Here is a 16,318-nt window from a genome sequence, read left to right as displayed (position 1 = left end):
TGCTCTGCTGGTTTTGGTTTGCAGCTTGCACCCTTCTGCAAAGCCATGCCTGTCAGCCTGCTGCTGTGTGCAGCATCTCAGTCACTTCAGGGGACATTAATAAGCACATCTACTGTGAAAGCCGAAATCCAGAGCATCTCCCAGAAACCCATCTGTACCCTGGGGAGCCGCCAGCTGCAGTAGGACACATCTTTCTAGGAGGACATCAGCTGTCACTGACTCAGTACTGCCAAGATAGCATTTATAGGGCTCTTCTTGAACCTGGCATAGCCCTGATGTGCTTTTCACTTGGGTCCACAGCATGGAGCCACTGCTCTGTGGATCACTCTTTATCTGGGGAATTTAGGTGCTGTGAAGCCAGCTCAGAGCCAGGATATCTTCCTTTTCTTCCTGATTTCACCTTCTTGTTCCGCCTTACCTTCCTCGACTGTCTTTAGAAACATGGGCCACGGGAACCTCGCAAACCTCTTGACAGGTGGCCCAAGGAGGGCTGGAGACAACAGCAGGCAGCTGTATGCCCATGCAGCCATGGGCTTGGTGGCACAAAGGAGGGACCAGATCTTTAGCGGCAAAAGGAGCGAGGTGTTTTTCACACAGTGATGTCAGGTGATGCCAGAAATTAAGGGGGAAACAGACCTGGGTGGGAGAAGGGAAAGTGGCAATAGATGAGACCTGGGAGGAGGAAGAGCTGGCTGAGGAAGGGGACACTCAGCTCGCTGCTCCCCCCCGCATGGCCTCTGCGCTTGTGTCTGCAGGAAGAAGCTGCCAGCCCCCGCAGACAACCTGGATGAGGCACCGGCGAGCTGGGATGAGTTGCAGAGGGACAGGTGCGTGCTGGTACCCTGGGTCCTGGCCCATCCGGATCCTGGATCCCAGACCCTGCCATTTCGGGCAGAAATGGCGCAGAAGTTGGAAATGCTGGGATACCAGATGGAGAGATAGCAGTGCCTGCACCAGTCTAGAACCATGTAGCAGGTGAAGCCCTCCTGCTGCCCCTCTCCAAAACCAGTGAGCACAATTTTCCCTGGAACAGAAAATGCTCTCTTGCTTTTCCTCTAATCAGACAGAAATATTCTCTTTAGGCCTAACTGGAGCATGTTTAGTCTACACGCAGTATAATGGGGTCACCCTGCTTTTATCAGCTGTTGAGAAATAACCTTTTTCTCCCATGTTGGAGGAGACAAGCTGTGCATCTTGCACACCAGGCCCTTGCTTCCTGCAGCCCCATGGGACAGTTTTGGGGCGAGCTGCCCTCACTGGCAGGAGATTACATGGTTTATGGGTTCAGGGGCTTGCTGCTCATTTCCACCCTGCAGTTCTTCCAATTGTCCTTCTCCCAAGAACAGGAAAGCCAACCTGGGGTCTTGGTGCTTTCCAAGTCCCTCTGAGGGCAGCTCACATCCAAGGGCAAAGATGAGGTTCAGGCTGGTGCTCCTGACAGCATTTTACTGAAACCCCCTTAGCTTGTGTTCTTCTGATAATGCTAGCCAGATAAATATGGACAAATCCTAATTAAGGATCCTATGGGTTAAATAATATGTGTTGAACCTGCTCTCAGGTTTTTCTATACAAGTGAAGTGCCTGACGGTCTCCCCACAGCTTGCCCGAGCGCATCGGTTCAGCCACCAGCCAGAGCAGTGCCATCATCAATGACCGGCTCCAGGAGCTTGTGAAGCTCTTCAAAGAGCGGACAGAGAAGGTGAAAGAGAAGCTGACCGACCCTGATGTCACCTCCGATGACGAGAGCCCTTCAGCATGTGAGTTCAAGTTGGGCTGGGAGTCTGAAAGAGGTAAAGCCAAAAGCTGGGGGAGGAAATCTGGAGGTTTTTGATGGGGAGAAGAGGGAGGTTTGCAGATGGTGTTGGTGGCCTTGAGAAGATCGAGCAATAGGAATTGTAATTTGGTTCGATGACCTGGAAACTGTTTCCCTCTGGGTAGCTCTGGGAGACATGATCTGTAAAGGCATTGCCTTAAACCAAATTTCCCTAAGAAGATCATCTGCTGTTTAAAATAATTGTGTGGCCTCTCCCAGCCCCCTCCAAGCCAGCGCCCACAGCACCACCACCGCCCCCACCGGGAGAAGTGCCACCAGGGGACAAGGCAGCAGGCGACGAACACTACTGTGAGATGCTGTGCTGTGCCTTCAAGTGCCGGCCCTGGCTGGACCGCCTGAAGAGCTACCAGTTCCCCAGCAGCATCGACCCGCTCACCAGTGAGAGACGGAGCGCGGCAGGGCTGGGAGAACCCTGGGCGGGATGGGGAGGGGATGGAGGGGGGCAGGGGGAAGCACCAGCCATGGGATGCTGTGGGGAAGGGAGGACAACTGAGCAAGGAGTGACTTAGAGCATGGAGCTGTTAGGGCGAGGTCAGAGGAGGCCACGAGGATGATCAGAGGGCCGGAGCACCCCTCCTCTGAAGACAGGCTGAGGGAGTTGAGGCTGTTTGGCCTAGAGAAGAGAGGGCTCCGGGAAGGCCTTACAGCAACCTTCCAGTGCCTAAAGGGGGCTACGGGAAAGCTGGGGAGGGACTCTGTCAGGGAGTGTGGTGATAGGATAAGGAGTAATGGCCTTAAACTAAAAGAGGGCAGGTTTAGATTAGATATAAGGAAGAAATTCTTTACTCTGAGGGTAGTGAGGCACTGGAACAGGCTGCCCAGAGAAGTTGTGCATGCCCCATCCTTGGAAATGTTCAAGGCCAGGCTGGATGGGGCTTTGGGGAACCTGGTCTGGTGGGAGGTGTCTCTGCCCATGGCAGGGGGTTGGACCAAGATGCTCTTTAAGGTCCCTCCCAACCCAACCCATTCAATGATTCTACGACTCAGTTTACATGCAAGCTAGCTGTAAACTCCTGTGTGAAATCCAAAGGCTTTCCTAAATGCTCCCTGATGGCTGCAAGTGCCAGCAGCACCACCAGGTGGAGAAGGAACAGCGTTTTTCTGCTGTTCAGTCTTCGTAGTGAGCAAATGCTGAACACGGCAGGGGAACCCAGCTCCTTCCTTAACCTTTCCTCATTCACAATGGGAGCCACCGGCACCAGGCAGGCAGAGTTAGCTCAGTGTAGCCTCGAGGGGAAAAAGATAAAAATAAAAAATAATAAAAAAATAAAAAAGTTAGTATTGTGGGAGCAAAGCAAAACCAACTGTGACTGAATCAGCAAAGTTAGAAGAGGCTTTCTGATAAAAAGCAATGTACCCTGCAGCAGATCGTATTAACTTTGCATTAGAGCCCAGCTCATCCTTCCTTCTGCCGGCCCCTGCTTGGCATTTGCCAGCAGATGCTATCAGCAGGAGAACCTGCGGTCTCCTGCAGGTTTCACCCTTGTGCTGGGGGCAGGCAAGGGATGAAATCCCCTCGTATAGTAGGTTTGCATAACCGGGAGATGTGTGGCCAGCTTGTCAGGGTGTGTTTCCCTGTGCACAGACCTGATGTATGTGCTGTGGCTGTTCTTCGTTGTTCTGGCCTGGAACTGGAACTGCTGGCTGATCCCCGTCCGCTGGGCCTTCCCCTACCAGACGCCATCCAACATCCACTTCTGGCTGCTCGTGGACTACCTCTGTGACCTCATCTACCTGCTGGATGTCATTGTTTTTCAGACCCGCCTGCAGTTTGTTCGGGGGGGAGACATAATAGTGAGTGGCAGCATGCATTGCGTCCCACTGAGTTGGCATGGCCGTGGGGACTTCCCAGCCCCAACCCCCCAGTGGTTGTTGATATCTGGATCAGGCTCCAGGCAATCCAGCAACCCTACCACCACAGCTAGGATTTGCTCTTCATCCTCCCACTAGGACTGGGTGCACTCTGGAAGGAGTGCAGACATCCTTCCTGCCATGTAAGGGATAAGGTGGCAGTCTTTTTGTCTCCCAGACATATGTATTTTTCCCACAAAATCAGTATCAGGCCATCTAGAAAGTATATGGTCCGTGGTGCCCTGGTTCCCAGGCCAGGATGTGAGCAGTGACGGTGCTGCTCCATGGGGCAGTCCTGCCAGCAGGGCAGTGAGGCACGCCGTGCAGCCCTGGCACAGCTGGCAGCCTGTACCCGCTGACAGCAGACAGCAGAACAAGCTCTGGGTTTATTTCCTGGAGCACAGCTAGGCAGAATTCCTTAGCAATATGACAGGAGTGATTGCCATCTGAATGCATAGCTCATGCATCTGAGATAAGTGAAAACCCTTGGTTTCATTTCCATAGCCAATTAAATAATCAGTGAGAAATAAAACCTTGGGGATACAGCCTTCCCACTGCTCACCCTCAGACAGGGAGGCTTCTCCTGTGAACTCTGACTTCCCTGGTGCTGCCGCTGCGGTGTGCTTCCTCCAGGGCGCAAAATGAGCAAGGGATATCCTGAGAAAGGATGGGAAGCTGGCCTACAACCAGGTCTTCTGCTCCTCTTGCTCTGCTCCCCTTCCTTGCACGATGGGAGCAGGTTCCTGGTTGTGGCACAGAAGGGGAAAGCCTTGCATGACTGTGTTGGTGGTGACTTTGCTCTCTAGAAGCGATAATCAACCTCTCTCTTTCTCTCTCTCTCTCTCTCTCTTTTTCTATTCCCCTGCAATTCCTAACCAGAGTGATAAAAAGGCCATGAAAGAGAACTACCTGCATTCACAGCGCTTTAAGGTTTGGCATAATTTTGTTCATTACTTCGTGTCCTTGATCTGCGGTATGGCTTGCAGTTCCACCCCACTGGGCCTGCAGGTTCTGCAGAGGTTTCTCTCTTTGTGCGGGTTTCAGATGGATGTGGTATGCCTCCTTCCCCTGGATTTCTTCTACTTCAAAGTCGGTGTCAACCCACTGCTGCGTTTTCCCCGCTGCCTGAAGGTGAGTGGAAGCGGGCAGAACCACGCAGACCACCATGCCAAGCAGACACAGAAGAGTCCCTCCTTGGTTTGTGTGGCTGTGGCTTGCCAGAATAATCAATGACAGGACGATTGTAAAGTCCTTGGAAGTCCTGTCCTGAAGGCCTTAGGGGCTGTCAGTCAATATTTCAACCTTATTATTCTTATATTTTATTAGAAGGGCATGTGCAGATGGGGCCGTGTCTGCCTGCGGCCGTTCACGCTGCAGGAGTGAGGCGGGAGGGCAGCCGGGGAGCTTGGCCGTGAGGGGGCTTGGAGCAGGGACGTGCCCTGGCTGATGGCTCCTTGGGAAGCTGCGGCACACTGGAGCACACTGCTTTCCTTCTCCTCCCAGTACATGGCCTTCTTCGAGTTCAACAACCGCCTCGAGGCCATCCTGAGCAAGGCATACATCTACAGGTGAGGGGAGCAGCTGAGGAATCATTTATGGGGCGGAGAGATATTCATCACTATTTATTACCGAGGAAAGAGGTTCGCTTCGGTGCACACCAGTTCTGGCTTTCCAGCTTACTTCCCCGTGTCGCTGTACTTGCTGACACAGGTAGTGGTGATGCTCCTGGCTGGCCTTTTCCTCATCCGGGCAGACACAGAGGGGTGCATGGCTCCCAGAGCCCACGGCTGCAATTGCCATCCCAGCGTGGGCAGGGGTGCTGGCAGCAGAGAGGAGTAACTGGCAGACACAGCACTTTTTCTTCCATTTCCTGAGCTGCAGGAGGGACTGGCAGGAGCCTAAGGACATGCTGTGGGCCTAGCATAAGCAGGACCTGTGCTGTCTGCATGCAGCTCATTGCCTTGAAGCTCCTATTTGCTGTCACTTGTGATGCCAGGGCAGATCTCATGTGTTTGTCCCAGCAGATGCCGTATCTTCATATCCCCTCCCCTCCTGTTCCCTCCTTTTTTTTTTCCTTCTTTATTTTTTTTCTTTGCAGAGTGATTCGGACTACTGCCTATTTGCTGTACAGCCTGCATGTGAACTCCTGCCTCTATTACTGGGCATCAGCCTACGAAGGACTGGGCTCTACCACCTGGGTCTATGATGGGGAAGGAAACAGGTACAAGCCAAAGCTCAGGTCCCCATGTAGTACGGCACACTGTGATGAATGGGGGCAAGAAAGGAGATGGTTGGATGCTGCTGGGTTCATAAAAATCTCTGAGGAAAGGACTGGGGAGTCCCAGGAGAAGATGTGGAGCCAGCAAGAATGACAGGGACAAGAGGGATGGGATGTGCAGTATTACAGTGTGCTCAAGATGAGGAGGCTGTGGCTGGGCTGAGGCTGAAGGGAATGGTGTGTTGAAGAGGCTGAAAAATTGTGAGCCTAGCGCTAGGGAACAAGGACGCCATGGGGAGAAGAGAGCACTGCGTATGTTCCCATATGAGTACTTGGCTCATATTTGCTGCCAAAGATTGCTGCCTAGTGATTAACGCCCACAGCTGTGTGTTCCACAACACAGGCAAAATAAAATACCAAATAACATTTAATTAATTTAGCACCATTCTCCTATGCAGTAAATAAGAGTTGGCTGAAAAAAAAAGGACTGTGCAAGTGCATGAAAGGCTTAGCGTGAGGTGTAGGTGGGGACAAGTGACTGTCAGCCTCCCAGCCCTAGTGCTGGTGTTTCCTACCTTTGCAGCACTCAGCTTACCATGGCAATTTTGCGGCTATATAGTTATTTTGTGTGGTACACATATGTGTACCTACCTCTAGGTATAGCATCCAAAGGAGTGCACAAGACCCATGAATCAAGAATTCACTTGACATCTCCAGAGTCCTATGCCAACAAATTGCTCACAAACAATTTTTTCCCCTGACTTTTAGAAACAGTGTAAATGTTGCTGAAAATATGTTGTTGGTTTGTGGCAGTGAAGCTGAAAGAGGCAGAAAACATGCGTAGCCAGAGCAGCTGAGCCTCCTATGGAGGGGTTTCTGGTCTTTCCATCCCCCTGCTCCAGAAGCACCTGGGAGGGAGTCTGCAAGCCCCTTCATTTTCTCTCCATCACCCACAATTACTTTCAGCAACGGCTCTGGCTTGCTGTGGCCAGAGATGTGAGCTCAGTCCTGAAGGGTGAAACAAGTCTTAATGCCAGAAACGTGATCAAGCTGCCTCCTCTGCTCCCCCCAGTTACATCCGCTGCTACTACTGGGCAGTCAAAACCCTCATCACCATCGGGGGCCTGCCAGACCCCAAGACGCTCTTCGAGATTGTCTTCCAGCTGCTGAACTACTTCACGGGTGTCTTTGCTTTCTCCGTCATGATCGGGCAGGTGAGTGGGAGCCGCTGTCCCAGGATGCACACAGGGTCTCCCCGCCTTGGGTGGGGACAAGCTCAGTGGGGTTGGTCCACTGAGTTATTGCCAGGTTTGTCTTCCCCATGCAAGGGCTCTTTACCTGCTCAGCATCAGCAGAAGACAAAAAGAATTTGGCAGATGCTGAAAAACCCTTGTCAGGACACAGCATATGACCATGCTTGTGTTCTCTAGACTGCTTAACCTGCGTGGTGGATAGATGATGGCAAATAAACTCTCTCTTCCCACTCTTTCTGCCATTCAGATGAGAGATGTGGTTGGTGCTGCTACTGCTGGGCAAACTTACTATCGGAGCTGCATGGACAGTACTATTAAATACATGAACTTCTACAAAATCCCCAAAACTGTGCAGAACCGTGTCAAAACGTGGTACGAGTACACGTGGCATTCACAAGGCATGCTAGGTAAGAGCCTGCTTCAAGGGTCAACACCTTCATCACCCTCATGCTCCACAGGTTTCACTACAGTTGTTCGTCTGAAACGTTTTTGCCAAACAGCAGCCCAGCAAATAGCACTACGGGTTTGGGTGGGGGTGGGGGTTATTTATCTCTTTTCTGGGCACGTGGGCTGCCAGTGGGACATGGAGCCATGGTGACCTGGTGTCCCCTGCAGCACAGTGTCCCCACTGTGCCGTCCCTCCTGCCACTCACCCCGTCCCCGCTGCCAGGGAGCTCTGGGCACCGAGCCATGAATGGGGAGAGCAGGAGCTGGCTCCTGCCACCGGCCACTGGGCACCAAGGGTGTGCTCCTGGAGAAAGCGCTGAAAACAGCTGGTTTTCTGCTCTTCATCCCCCAGATGAGTCTGAGCTGCTGGTGCAGCTGCCGGACAAGATGCGGCTGGACATCGCCATTGATGTGAACTACAACATCGTCAGCAAAGTGGCCCTCTTCCAGGTACCCTGGCAGCGCATGTCCTGTCCTGCAGCGTGCCTCCCCACTGGCACGGGCTGACCGCTGTTGGCTGTGTTTTGGCTCAGGGCTGCGACAGGCAGATGATCTTCGATATGCTGAAGCGGCTCAGGTCGGTTGTCTACCTGCCGAACGACTACGTCTGTAAGAAGGTACCGAGCCACCCAGATGCCTCCCTCCCCTCCTGGTGGCGCGGCCGGGCTGTGCAGTGCAGCACAGGGCAGGAGCTCCATGGCGCAGCAGGGCTGGGCCCAACCTGCACCGGGCACAGGGGTGCTCTGGGCAGGGCAACTGGAGCAAAAATGTCCTTGGCTGCAGCTCACCTCGTGCAAAGCCTGACCCCTTCTACTGCAGCCATGAACGGCAGGAGAGCTGGGTGTGGAGCTGGGGGAGGCTTTGGGGTCAGGTGTGGGTGCTCAGCAGTGAGCACCATCTGGATAAAGCAGTTGGAGAGCTTGCAGAAGGGTGAAAGGTCACAGGGGTTTCAGCGTGGTGTGGGGCAGGGCATCCATAATAAGGCCTTTGTTTCAGGGCAGCTCGCATAGCACCTGTCTCTGTTGCAGGGAGAGATCGGCCGCGAGATGTATATTATCCAGGCTGGACAAGTGCAGGTGCTGGGGGGACCCGATGGCAAAACCGTGCTGGTGACACTGAAAGCTGGATCTGTGTTCGGAGAAATAAGGTCAGCGAAGCACTGCCAGGGAACCAGGGAGATAAAGCCCCTGGACTTACAATGGTACAGCAGCCATTGATATGTCACGGGCACTTCCCATCCTGTACCAATTGGTAACACAGTGATAGCATTTGCCTCCCTACAGCCCACCGTAAGTGGGACTGGTTTAAACTGCACTGTGAAAACTTCTGTTTGAAGTGACCTGTTTGGCAGGTCATTTTTTGTGTAGTATTTCATGCCAATGTTTCACAGCATTCTTTAGAAATTAGGCTTGGAAGATTTCATCATGGCTAAAAATTAAACTCTGAGTCCTCTGAAAGAGAGAGGTGGAGGCACGCAATGGGAACAGGGAGGTTTTAGGTTATGAACAGTATGCTGAGCTTGTTATTAGCGGCATTCACATCTCTCCGTGTTTCATTCAGCTTGCTGGCAGCAGGAGGAGGAAATCGGCGAACAGCAAACGTTGTCGCTCATGGATTTGCTAATCTTTTCATTTTGGATAAGAAGGACTTGAATGAGATTTTGGTGCACTACCCAGAGTCTCAGAAGTTGCTGCGTAAGAAGGCCAAGTGAGTGTGAGCTGCTTGCCAGCCCGTGTGTCCTAAAATGACAGAGCACGGGTTTGAAAGTCATGGGGAAGATTTCTCTGCCCTCAGCTGCAGCCAAGCATGGGTGACCACTCGGCACTTGCCCTGCCAAGGAAAACATGGCTGGTGTAGGGCTGCTGAAGTGCAGCAGGGACCCCGTGCTGCTCCTGCCATGTAGCGTGTGTGGAGAGCAAGGGACGTGCTGGGACCCATGCTGCACGTCTAATGGTGGTGTTTTAATCTATAAAACCTCATCACTGAAAGGCGGTGCAACTCAGGAACAAATAAGGCCACAGCATATTCATTTGGAAATCTGTTAACGTATTCCCTCTAGTTTTTAGCACTACTCAGATTTGTTATTCTGTTCTTTCTAAGGTGTAAAAAGTCCCCATTCTTTAAAAGTCTGACTTTTCCTGCGTTACAAAATCCCAGCTAATATAATATATTCCTGGAATGAAATAATCTCTTGTTCTCCTCACTGTAGGAAAATGCTGAAAAACAACAATAAACCCAAAGATGTGAAAGGACAGCCTGGATCTCCGCTGATCATTCCCCCAAAGGCTGACACGCCGAAGCTCTTCCAGGCGGCCCTGGCTGCCATGGGGAAGGCGGGAGGCAAAGGGCGTCTCGCGCACCTGCGGTGGAAGCTCCAGGAGCTGAAGGCAATGCAGACAGCGCAGGTCAGTGTGGGGAGGTCAGAAATTCGGCTCTGCTTTGTGGGGTGATGAGTGGCTGCATTACCACTGGCGCCAGAGCCTGAGCTCATGTCTAACCTGGGCAATAGGAAAACCAGCCTCTCCGTCCTTCCTTTTGCTTTTCTCCAAGGGTGACAGCAGAAGAGCCACTGACGGCACCTTAAAGAAATTAACTCCGGTCATCAGAGTTTGGAGTACTGTAGACAAATGGATGGGGGTATCCAGCAAATCACGCACAGCCTCCATTTTCCTGCTCTCTGGTCTGGAGGTTTGCTTTGCAACAGAAAGGGGAAGCGCATTGACTTTTTGCTGAGCTATTTGACAGCACTAAGCCTAACTCTAGCTTGCGGCTGAGGTATAACCACAGACTAGCATTTCTTCCTTGCCATGGCTATACAGCCACTCACAATTCATAGATATGCCGGCAGGACGGGGGGTGATGCTGGCCCCCAGCACCCACGGGGCAGTTCCTGCCTGAAAAGCTTTGGCAGCAGGATTTGGGCAGTCACACAGCAGCAGGCATGCTGTCTTTCCCACTCTGCACGGGCTACAGGGAAACTGCCTTCACCTTTCAATCATCAAGTGAAAACACTGGTAAAAACTGCTTACTGGACTGGTAAAAACAGATTTTATGTCCATGCAGTCGCTGTTGTTCCTCTTCCCAGCATGGAGCTATGCAGGCTAACACATCTGAACATGTAAAGCCAGGGGGGTGAAACAGCAGCTGATAGGGAGTGCCCTGTGGCCTTGAGGCTGGTAAATATCTAGGGAGACACCAAACACTACTGCATTTCTGCAGTCCTTCACAGAAGCATGATGAAGTTTCAGGCTACTCAGTGCTTGCCAGTAACTGATAGTGGGTTATCAGCAGCTCTGAGCAGGGATGCTGCGGGCTCCATACAGTCACGGCAGCAAGACCTGCTGTGTGGGGGGGGCACACACATCAGAGCTGGTAGGGTGGGGGAACCCCTAGAGCAGGATGTCCCTCCTCAGGGCACGTCCCTACACCAGCTCTCTGAGGCCACTGCAGCTTCGCTCTGACGGAGCCAGGGCTTGAGGAGGGGGCAAGTCTTGAGCTGCCCTTGCATGACAACGCCTCTGCAAAACCTTTACCAAGACAAAATCGTCCAGGAGCAAAAGGTGCTGGCATGCAAGAAAGTTTCATTGCACTCATCCTGTCTTACCTCACCTCAAGGTATGAAGGCTGTAATCCAGCCACCTTTCTCACAGGGATCATCTTGGGCAGCAAGGTGAAAACCCCCACGGTGAGCTCAGCGCAGTGAAACTCCCCCAGACACCTTTGCACAGCACAGGTGAAAAGGTTTGGGGTGGTGGCTGAGGACCTGCCATGGACAAAAGTTTCCTGATGGTGATTTTGTCTTTTTTTGGATATTGCAGGATCCCAGTTTCAGTCCAATCCCACCGAAGTCACCAGTGCACCGCAGATCTCCTACTGCTTCCCCCAAAGCAAGCACCCCTCCGGGAGAAGAAATATTCTCAAAATCTTCTGATAATTTAGTCGCTATCCGTGTGATTTCAGCAGCGCAGGAGGACGAAGAAATACTTGCTGCTGAGATTTCGCAAAAAGAAGAAGAGGAAGAAGGGAAATGAAAAATAAGCAGCTCTGGGGGCTGGTGGCACAAGTAGGAATTGGACAAATGCCTCAGGTAGAAGCTTTTAGTTGTTAACGATTCCTGCACAGTGGTTGTAGGCTTCGCTAGCTAAGTGCTGCAGATGGGCTCTGCCTTTCTTCTCTGCTTAGTCCTTCACCCACTGTTGTCAAAACCCTTTGCCAAATGACCCAGAACTATACAAGATTCCTGTGCTCATTCTTACCGAGCATCTGTATGAATAGTCCCTATATATATCAGGCCAGCCCTCTAGCCTTGAGATCTTACAGAGAGGGAACGCAGAAGAAAAATCGCTCTTTACAGCCCTGAGTGGTTAATGAGTGTCTGTTCAGATAAAGCATGAGGTTGTTCACCTCCAAAAGCTGAGTCACTGCACGGCCAGAAACAAACACCAGAGGAAAAAAAAAAAAGTAAGAAAAAAAAAAAAAAAGGTTCCTTTGTTGGACTTCAGGCAGCGGGAGGGTGACTCATCTGGAAAGGATCTGGACTCTGCTCGTAAGCCGAGCACAGACCAAGCTGTGCAGGCCCACAGGCCGCCGCAGCTCCCTCAGCCCTGGGTGCCCTGGCACACTGTGCCTGCTGCCGCCAGCAAGCACTGCTCGGGGAGCAAATCCTGGCTGCTTCCAGCTGCCCTCCAGCTGGGACAGGGCAGAGGAGCGACACAAGGGCTTCCCCAAGCCACTACTTCAGGGTCAGGCCAGAGTCCGTGGCGTGCAGAGCAGCGTGTGCATCCTGGGCGCCGCAGCGACCTGCTCCAGCTCCAGCGGTGTCTCCAGGCCCACGGTCATGCTGCTGTCTCCAGGTCATGCTGCTGGCTCTCAGCCCCTTTGCCCCCCGGGGAAGCTGCTCTGGCCCCATTCCCGCAGCAGCTTGCAGCGACTCTTTCTTTCCTGTGGAGGAAGAGATGTGGCTGAGGAAGCTTCAGCTGCTCAGCGAATACCAACAAGTGCTGCAAGTTTCACGTGTCTGCCTGTGACACATCCCATCCCTGGCATAAGGGTGGCACACCCACATGGGTCCCTGGGAAAACCCCAGCTCCCATCCGAATTCTGCTGGCTCATCCTCATGTCATGAGGGGTTTTCCTACCTTTCCTACTCAGCTTTTTTTTCCTCTCTTGGAAAATAAATGGGTTTCTGTGGTGGAAAGAGAATATATTTGTGTTAATTGGTGATGGCTTGCTCTCTTTTAAACAAAACTTCAAGGAATTCCAACATGCCGCTTGGGCATCTGAACCTGCCACTGCCCTTAGCGTTGCAGAGGAAAATCTGACCTCATCCCCACCTCCCTTAATCTTTAGTGATTTGCAAGTGCTTTTCAGTATACAAATATTTAAATAAGCAAACCAGGAAACGTGGCAAAGTCAAACCAGAGTTCTGATTTGCTGCTATGACTTGATATAGCTTAGAAAAAACAGTTTACATCAAAAGTGTGCATAACGGCTTTCATAATCCACTGTATCTACAATAAACAACCCTTAGATTACCACCATTTTCTGTGGATTTATTTCAAAATTCTGATTTTCCTTCTCCTGCCTAAAGCAGAGTAGACGTGCGTATGGGAGGTGTGCTTTGACACTTAAAGCTGAAGGACGTGAGCTTTTCCCTGTGCCTGCCCCACTGTGCAGATCTCTACCAGCAGCTTCCAGTCTGAGGGTGCCAGCAGTGCCTTGGCAGCTCCGGTATTCCAGCTGCACTTGGCACCCTCATCCCTTCCACAGGCCCTCCCCCTCGGTTTGGCTGGAGCAACCTGTGCCCCCTGCTCCCAGCCCTTTTGACCCGTCCTGGCCCCAGAGCCATGTCCTGGCACCAGCCGCCTTACCCCGATGCGTCCACAGCAAAAGGGAAGTTCACTTGAAGAAAAACTCTGCCTGAGTGGTTTTGGGGATTGCGACGCAAATATTTTCTTTAAAATCAGAGTTTTGTCCTAGGAAGTTAATGCAATGCTCAGACTAGGTTTAAAAACAAGGAAACAAACAAAAACAAAACCAAAAACCTCTCTGGGGAACACCCCATTTGAATGAGAAAATACCCTCCTGGGATCTTCATGGACTCAGATGGGGAGAAAGGAAAAAAGACAATCGATTTTGGTTCACAGATTTTCCGGTAAGTTTTCCAAGACATAAAGCTCACAAAATACTAGTAGTAGAATTTATATTCTTTTTTAAGTCACCAGTAGGAGACAAAATTTCTTAAGTGATAAACACTTGCATGATTATCTTAGGTTTCAAAATGCAGCGTTAGACAATAATGGAAACATAACTGGCAATTCTGGAACACGTGAAGATTTAAAGCTAGCCTCCCGTGGATCCGTTTATGGCTTTAGTTCTTCAGAGATTATTCCCCAGGTGATAATTAAGGTCAAGGTGGGGCTGGGCTTACAGCCCAGCTCTACTCGCTGGGCAGAACTGTTTTGAAATGGCAGGCGGCCATGTGAGCTCAGGAGCTGGGCAGCTGCAGGCTCATTTAGTGCCTCTGCTGTCTGGGGGGCTTGTCATAAATCATCTTTCTGCTGCATTTTATAGTTCCATTCATTTACCACACGGTGCTACCTTCCAGTTTTGCTACATTTGCAATGGGCTTCCTTTGCATTGGTTCCTATGAAATACCTTAGAGCACACATTTACCCCTAGACTGTTGTTTCCACCACCCTTTTAATGTTCCTGATTGATTTTGCAACACTCTATATACTTTACTGCATTTCTTATTAGCTTTTGCTCATTCAGTGGTGATGTGACTCGACTGCTGTATTGATTTGATATGACATACATCCTCTAACAATATTAATGCAGAATTTGGGGATCTGTCTGTGCAGTTGCTTGTTGCCAGCCCAGTGCCAATAGTTGCCTTGGAAATTCTGCATTGCAGTCTTCTTCCTGACCCGTGTTTCTGTCGTTTAACAACTGACTTCTCAGAGGCCCATGGGCACAGAAACTAGCTATTCTTGCAACAGGATTTCAGCTGTTGCTGCTTTTAAGAGAAGTCATTGGCACAGATAAGTGTTGAAGGAAAAGTAGAGCTTGCTGTTGTTGGCTCTGTGTGAATGAGTTAGTTTTTGCCTCAATATCACAAGCAGTATCTTTGCTGGAGGCTTTGTATACTCATTTTCTTTGTGGCCTATGCTGTTATATCTTTCAGAAATGTGGCACTAATTTGATGTTCTGTATAGAGTCTAAGAAGACAAATGTCTCAGATAGAAAGATCAAATTGTAAAAGGAATAATATAAACCAATACAGATACCTTACTGTTTTTGTTTTCCTATGGATAGAAACAGAGTGGGTATCTTCTCTATTTATAGTTAAAGCAATCTTTTAAAAAGATTAAGTGCAGTAGCAGGCTAATCACTGATAAGGTTATAACAAAAGTAAAAACAAATAAGCAGGTCTAGCTATTAGACTTCGATCTAGAAAGAAATAGCAGGACAAATGGAAAGCCCAGTTAAATGGCATTTAATTATAAAGCTTGAAATGAAATTAGGATCTCCATGTTTCAAGATTAAAGTGCTTAATGAGGAGAACATACTCCTAACACTGTGAACCACTTTTTCTGCATATATTTTTTTTCCATTGCACAGATCTACTTTGATTCTTGCTTGCAATTAAATCTCCCTGACTCTATCTTACCTTGGTTTAAATGGAGCTGAGAGCCATCTGATTTTTTCTGTCTGGATGTGGTGCTGTGCTGAAGCACAGATCTCATTTTAAGTGCAGCAATAGTTATACTGGAATTAACACCCAGGAAAAAAAAAAAGCCAGGCCACTGGTTGGGAAGGGGTGAAACAGGGTGATGCATTCATCGGCAGCAGCTGCTTTAGCTCGGGCAGGATGACCTTCTTCTTTTTCATCCCTTCCTCATTTACTCATTCTCATTTGGGGATGAAACTTTCCAAGTCTGGTTCATGCCCAAGGGTCAATGTTTTAGGGGGATCTGAGCACTATCCAGTAACTTGGTTTTGAGTCATCTGAAGTCAAGCTGAGATATGTAAGTTACTTCACAGATTTTTTCCCCTTTTGCAGGTCACTTGATACATGTGAAGAGCTGGAAAAGCTGAAAAAGTCAAACAGCTAAGCTCTACAAACTTTCCTTGGTTAAATTAGAAGTATTAGGCTCAGGGGTGGGATGTCAGCAACCAAAAAAGCGTGATAGATCAGATAGAGAGGCTGCTGCAGCGGGATATCCCGCCAGCCCCAGGCTGCAACCTGCCGGCACGGCACGGCACGGCACGGCACGGCGTGGCACAGCACAGCACAGCACGGTGCCTTCCGCTGCGTGCAGCCGCAGTTCCCCCGCATCCTTCTACACCCCAGCACCCCCCACATCCCAGCCCATGGCTCTTCCAAGGTAGAGTCTAGAGCTCCAAATTTGCAAGCATCAGGTGGAACATGCCGCTGTGTCCTAGCAATAACTAGAGGGATGAGGACCAGCCAGACTAGTTGCTCAGCCCAGATAAGAGGCTCTTTCATACTGCAAAAATACCAGTACCACATGCAAATCTCCCAGCTGCCATGGTAACTGGCTGGTGCGGCGTGCGTGCAAGCACAGGGGCCAGCGTGGCTGCCTCTAGAGCCAGCCGCACGACCACCACTGAGACGGGACGTGCGGCACCGGCAGGGCTCCTGGTGTCCCACAACAGGGCGCACAGCTGCACGGGACAGCTCCAGCAGCA

At 50.7% G+C, this 16,318-nt stretch overlaps 1 protein-coding gene and 1 long non-coding RNA gene across 2 annotated transcripts in view; one reads left to right on the top strand and one right to left on the bottom strand.

Annotated features, from left to right (window-relative positions):
* Positions 1-11,636, top strand: part of CNGB1 (cyclic nucleotide gated channel subunit beta 1) — a 34,644-nt gene extending 23,008 nt beyond the window's left edge. Inside the window, exons 18-33 of the mRNA XM_080553105.1 lie at positions 756-827; positions 1,600-1,757; positions 2,033-2,212; positions 3,420-3,628; positions 4,565-4,615; positions 4,730-4,816; positions 5,189-5,253; positions 5,784-5,906; positions 6,976-7,117; positions 7,404-7,563; positions 7,956-8,053; positions 8,137-8,220; positions 8,632-8,750; positions 9,164-9,310; positions 9,813-10,008; positions 11,422-11,636. Coding sequence (XP_080409231.1) covers positions 756-827; positions 1,600-1,757; positions 2,033-2,212; positions 3,420-3,628; positions 4,565-4,615; positions 4,730-4,816; positions 5,189-5,253; positions 5,784-5,906; positions 6,976-7,117; positions 7,404-7,563; positions 7,956-8,053; positions 8,137-8,220; positions 8,632-8,750; positions 9,164-9,310; positions 9,813-10,008; positions 11,422-11,634 — 2,104 coding nt within the window. The 3' untranslated portion in view covers positions 11,635-11,636. The remainder of the gene's footprint in view (positions 1-755; positions 828-1,599; positions 1,758-2,032; positions 2,213-3,419; positions 3,629-4,564; positions 4,616-4,729; positions 4,817-5,188; positions 5,254-5,783; positions 5,907-6,975; positions 7,118-7,403; positions 7,564-7,955; positions 8,054-8,136; positions 8,221-8,631; positions 8,751-9,163; positions 9,311-9,812; positions 10,009-11,421) is intronic.
* Positions 11,637-12,667: 1,031 nt separating this feature from the next.
* LOC308176868 lies at positions 12,668-15,411 on the bottom strand. The gene is made up of 3 exons (XR_013938702.1): positions 15,276-15,411; positions 13,474-13,578; positions 12,668-12,788 (listed from the first exon to the last, which is right to left on the bottom strand). It is a non-coding gene; the product is annotated as an uncharacterized lncRNA (long non-coding RNA).
* Positions 15,412-16,318: the final 907 nt, after the last annotated feature.

Source organism: Anser brachyrhynchus (assembly GCF_964034855.1).
Source record: "Anser brachyrhynchus genome assembly, chromosome: 12".
NCBI lineage: Eukaryota > Metazoa > Chordata > Aves > Anseriformes > Anatidae > Anser > Anser brachyrhynchus.
Note: the sequence above shows the minus strand (reverse complement) of the source record. Positions and strands in the feature narration are given on the sequence as shown.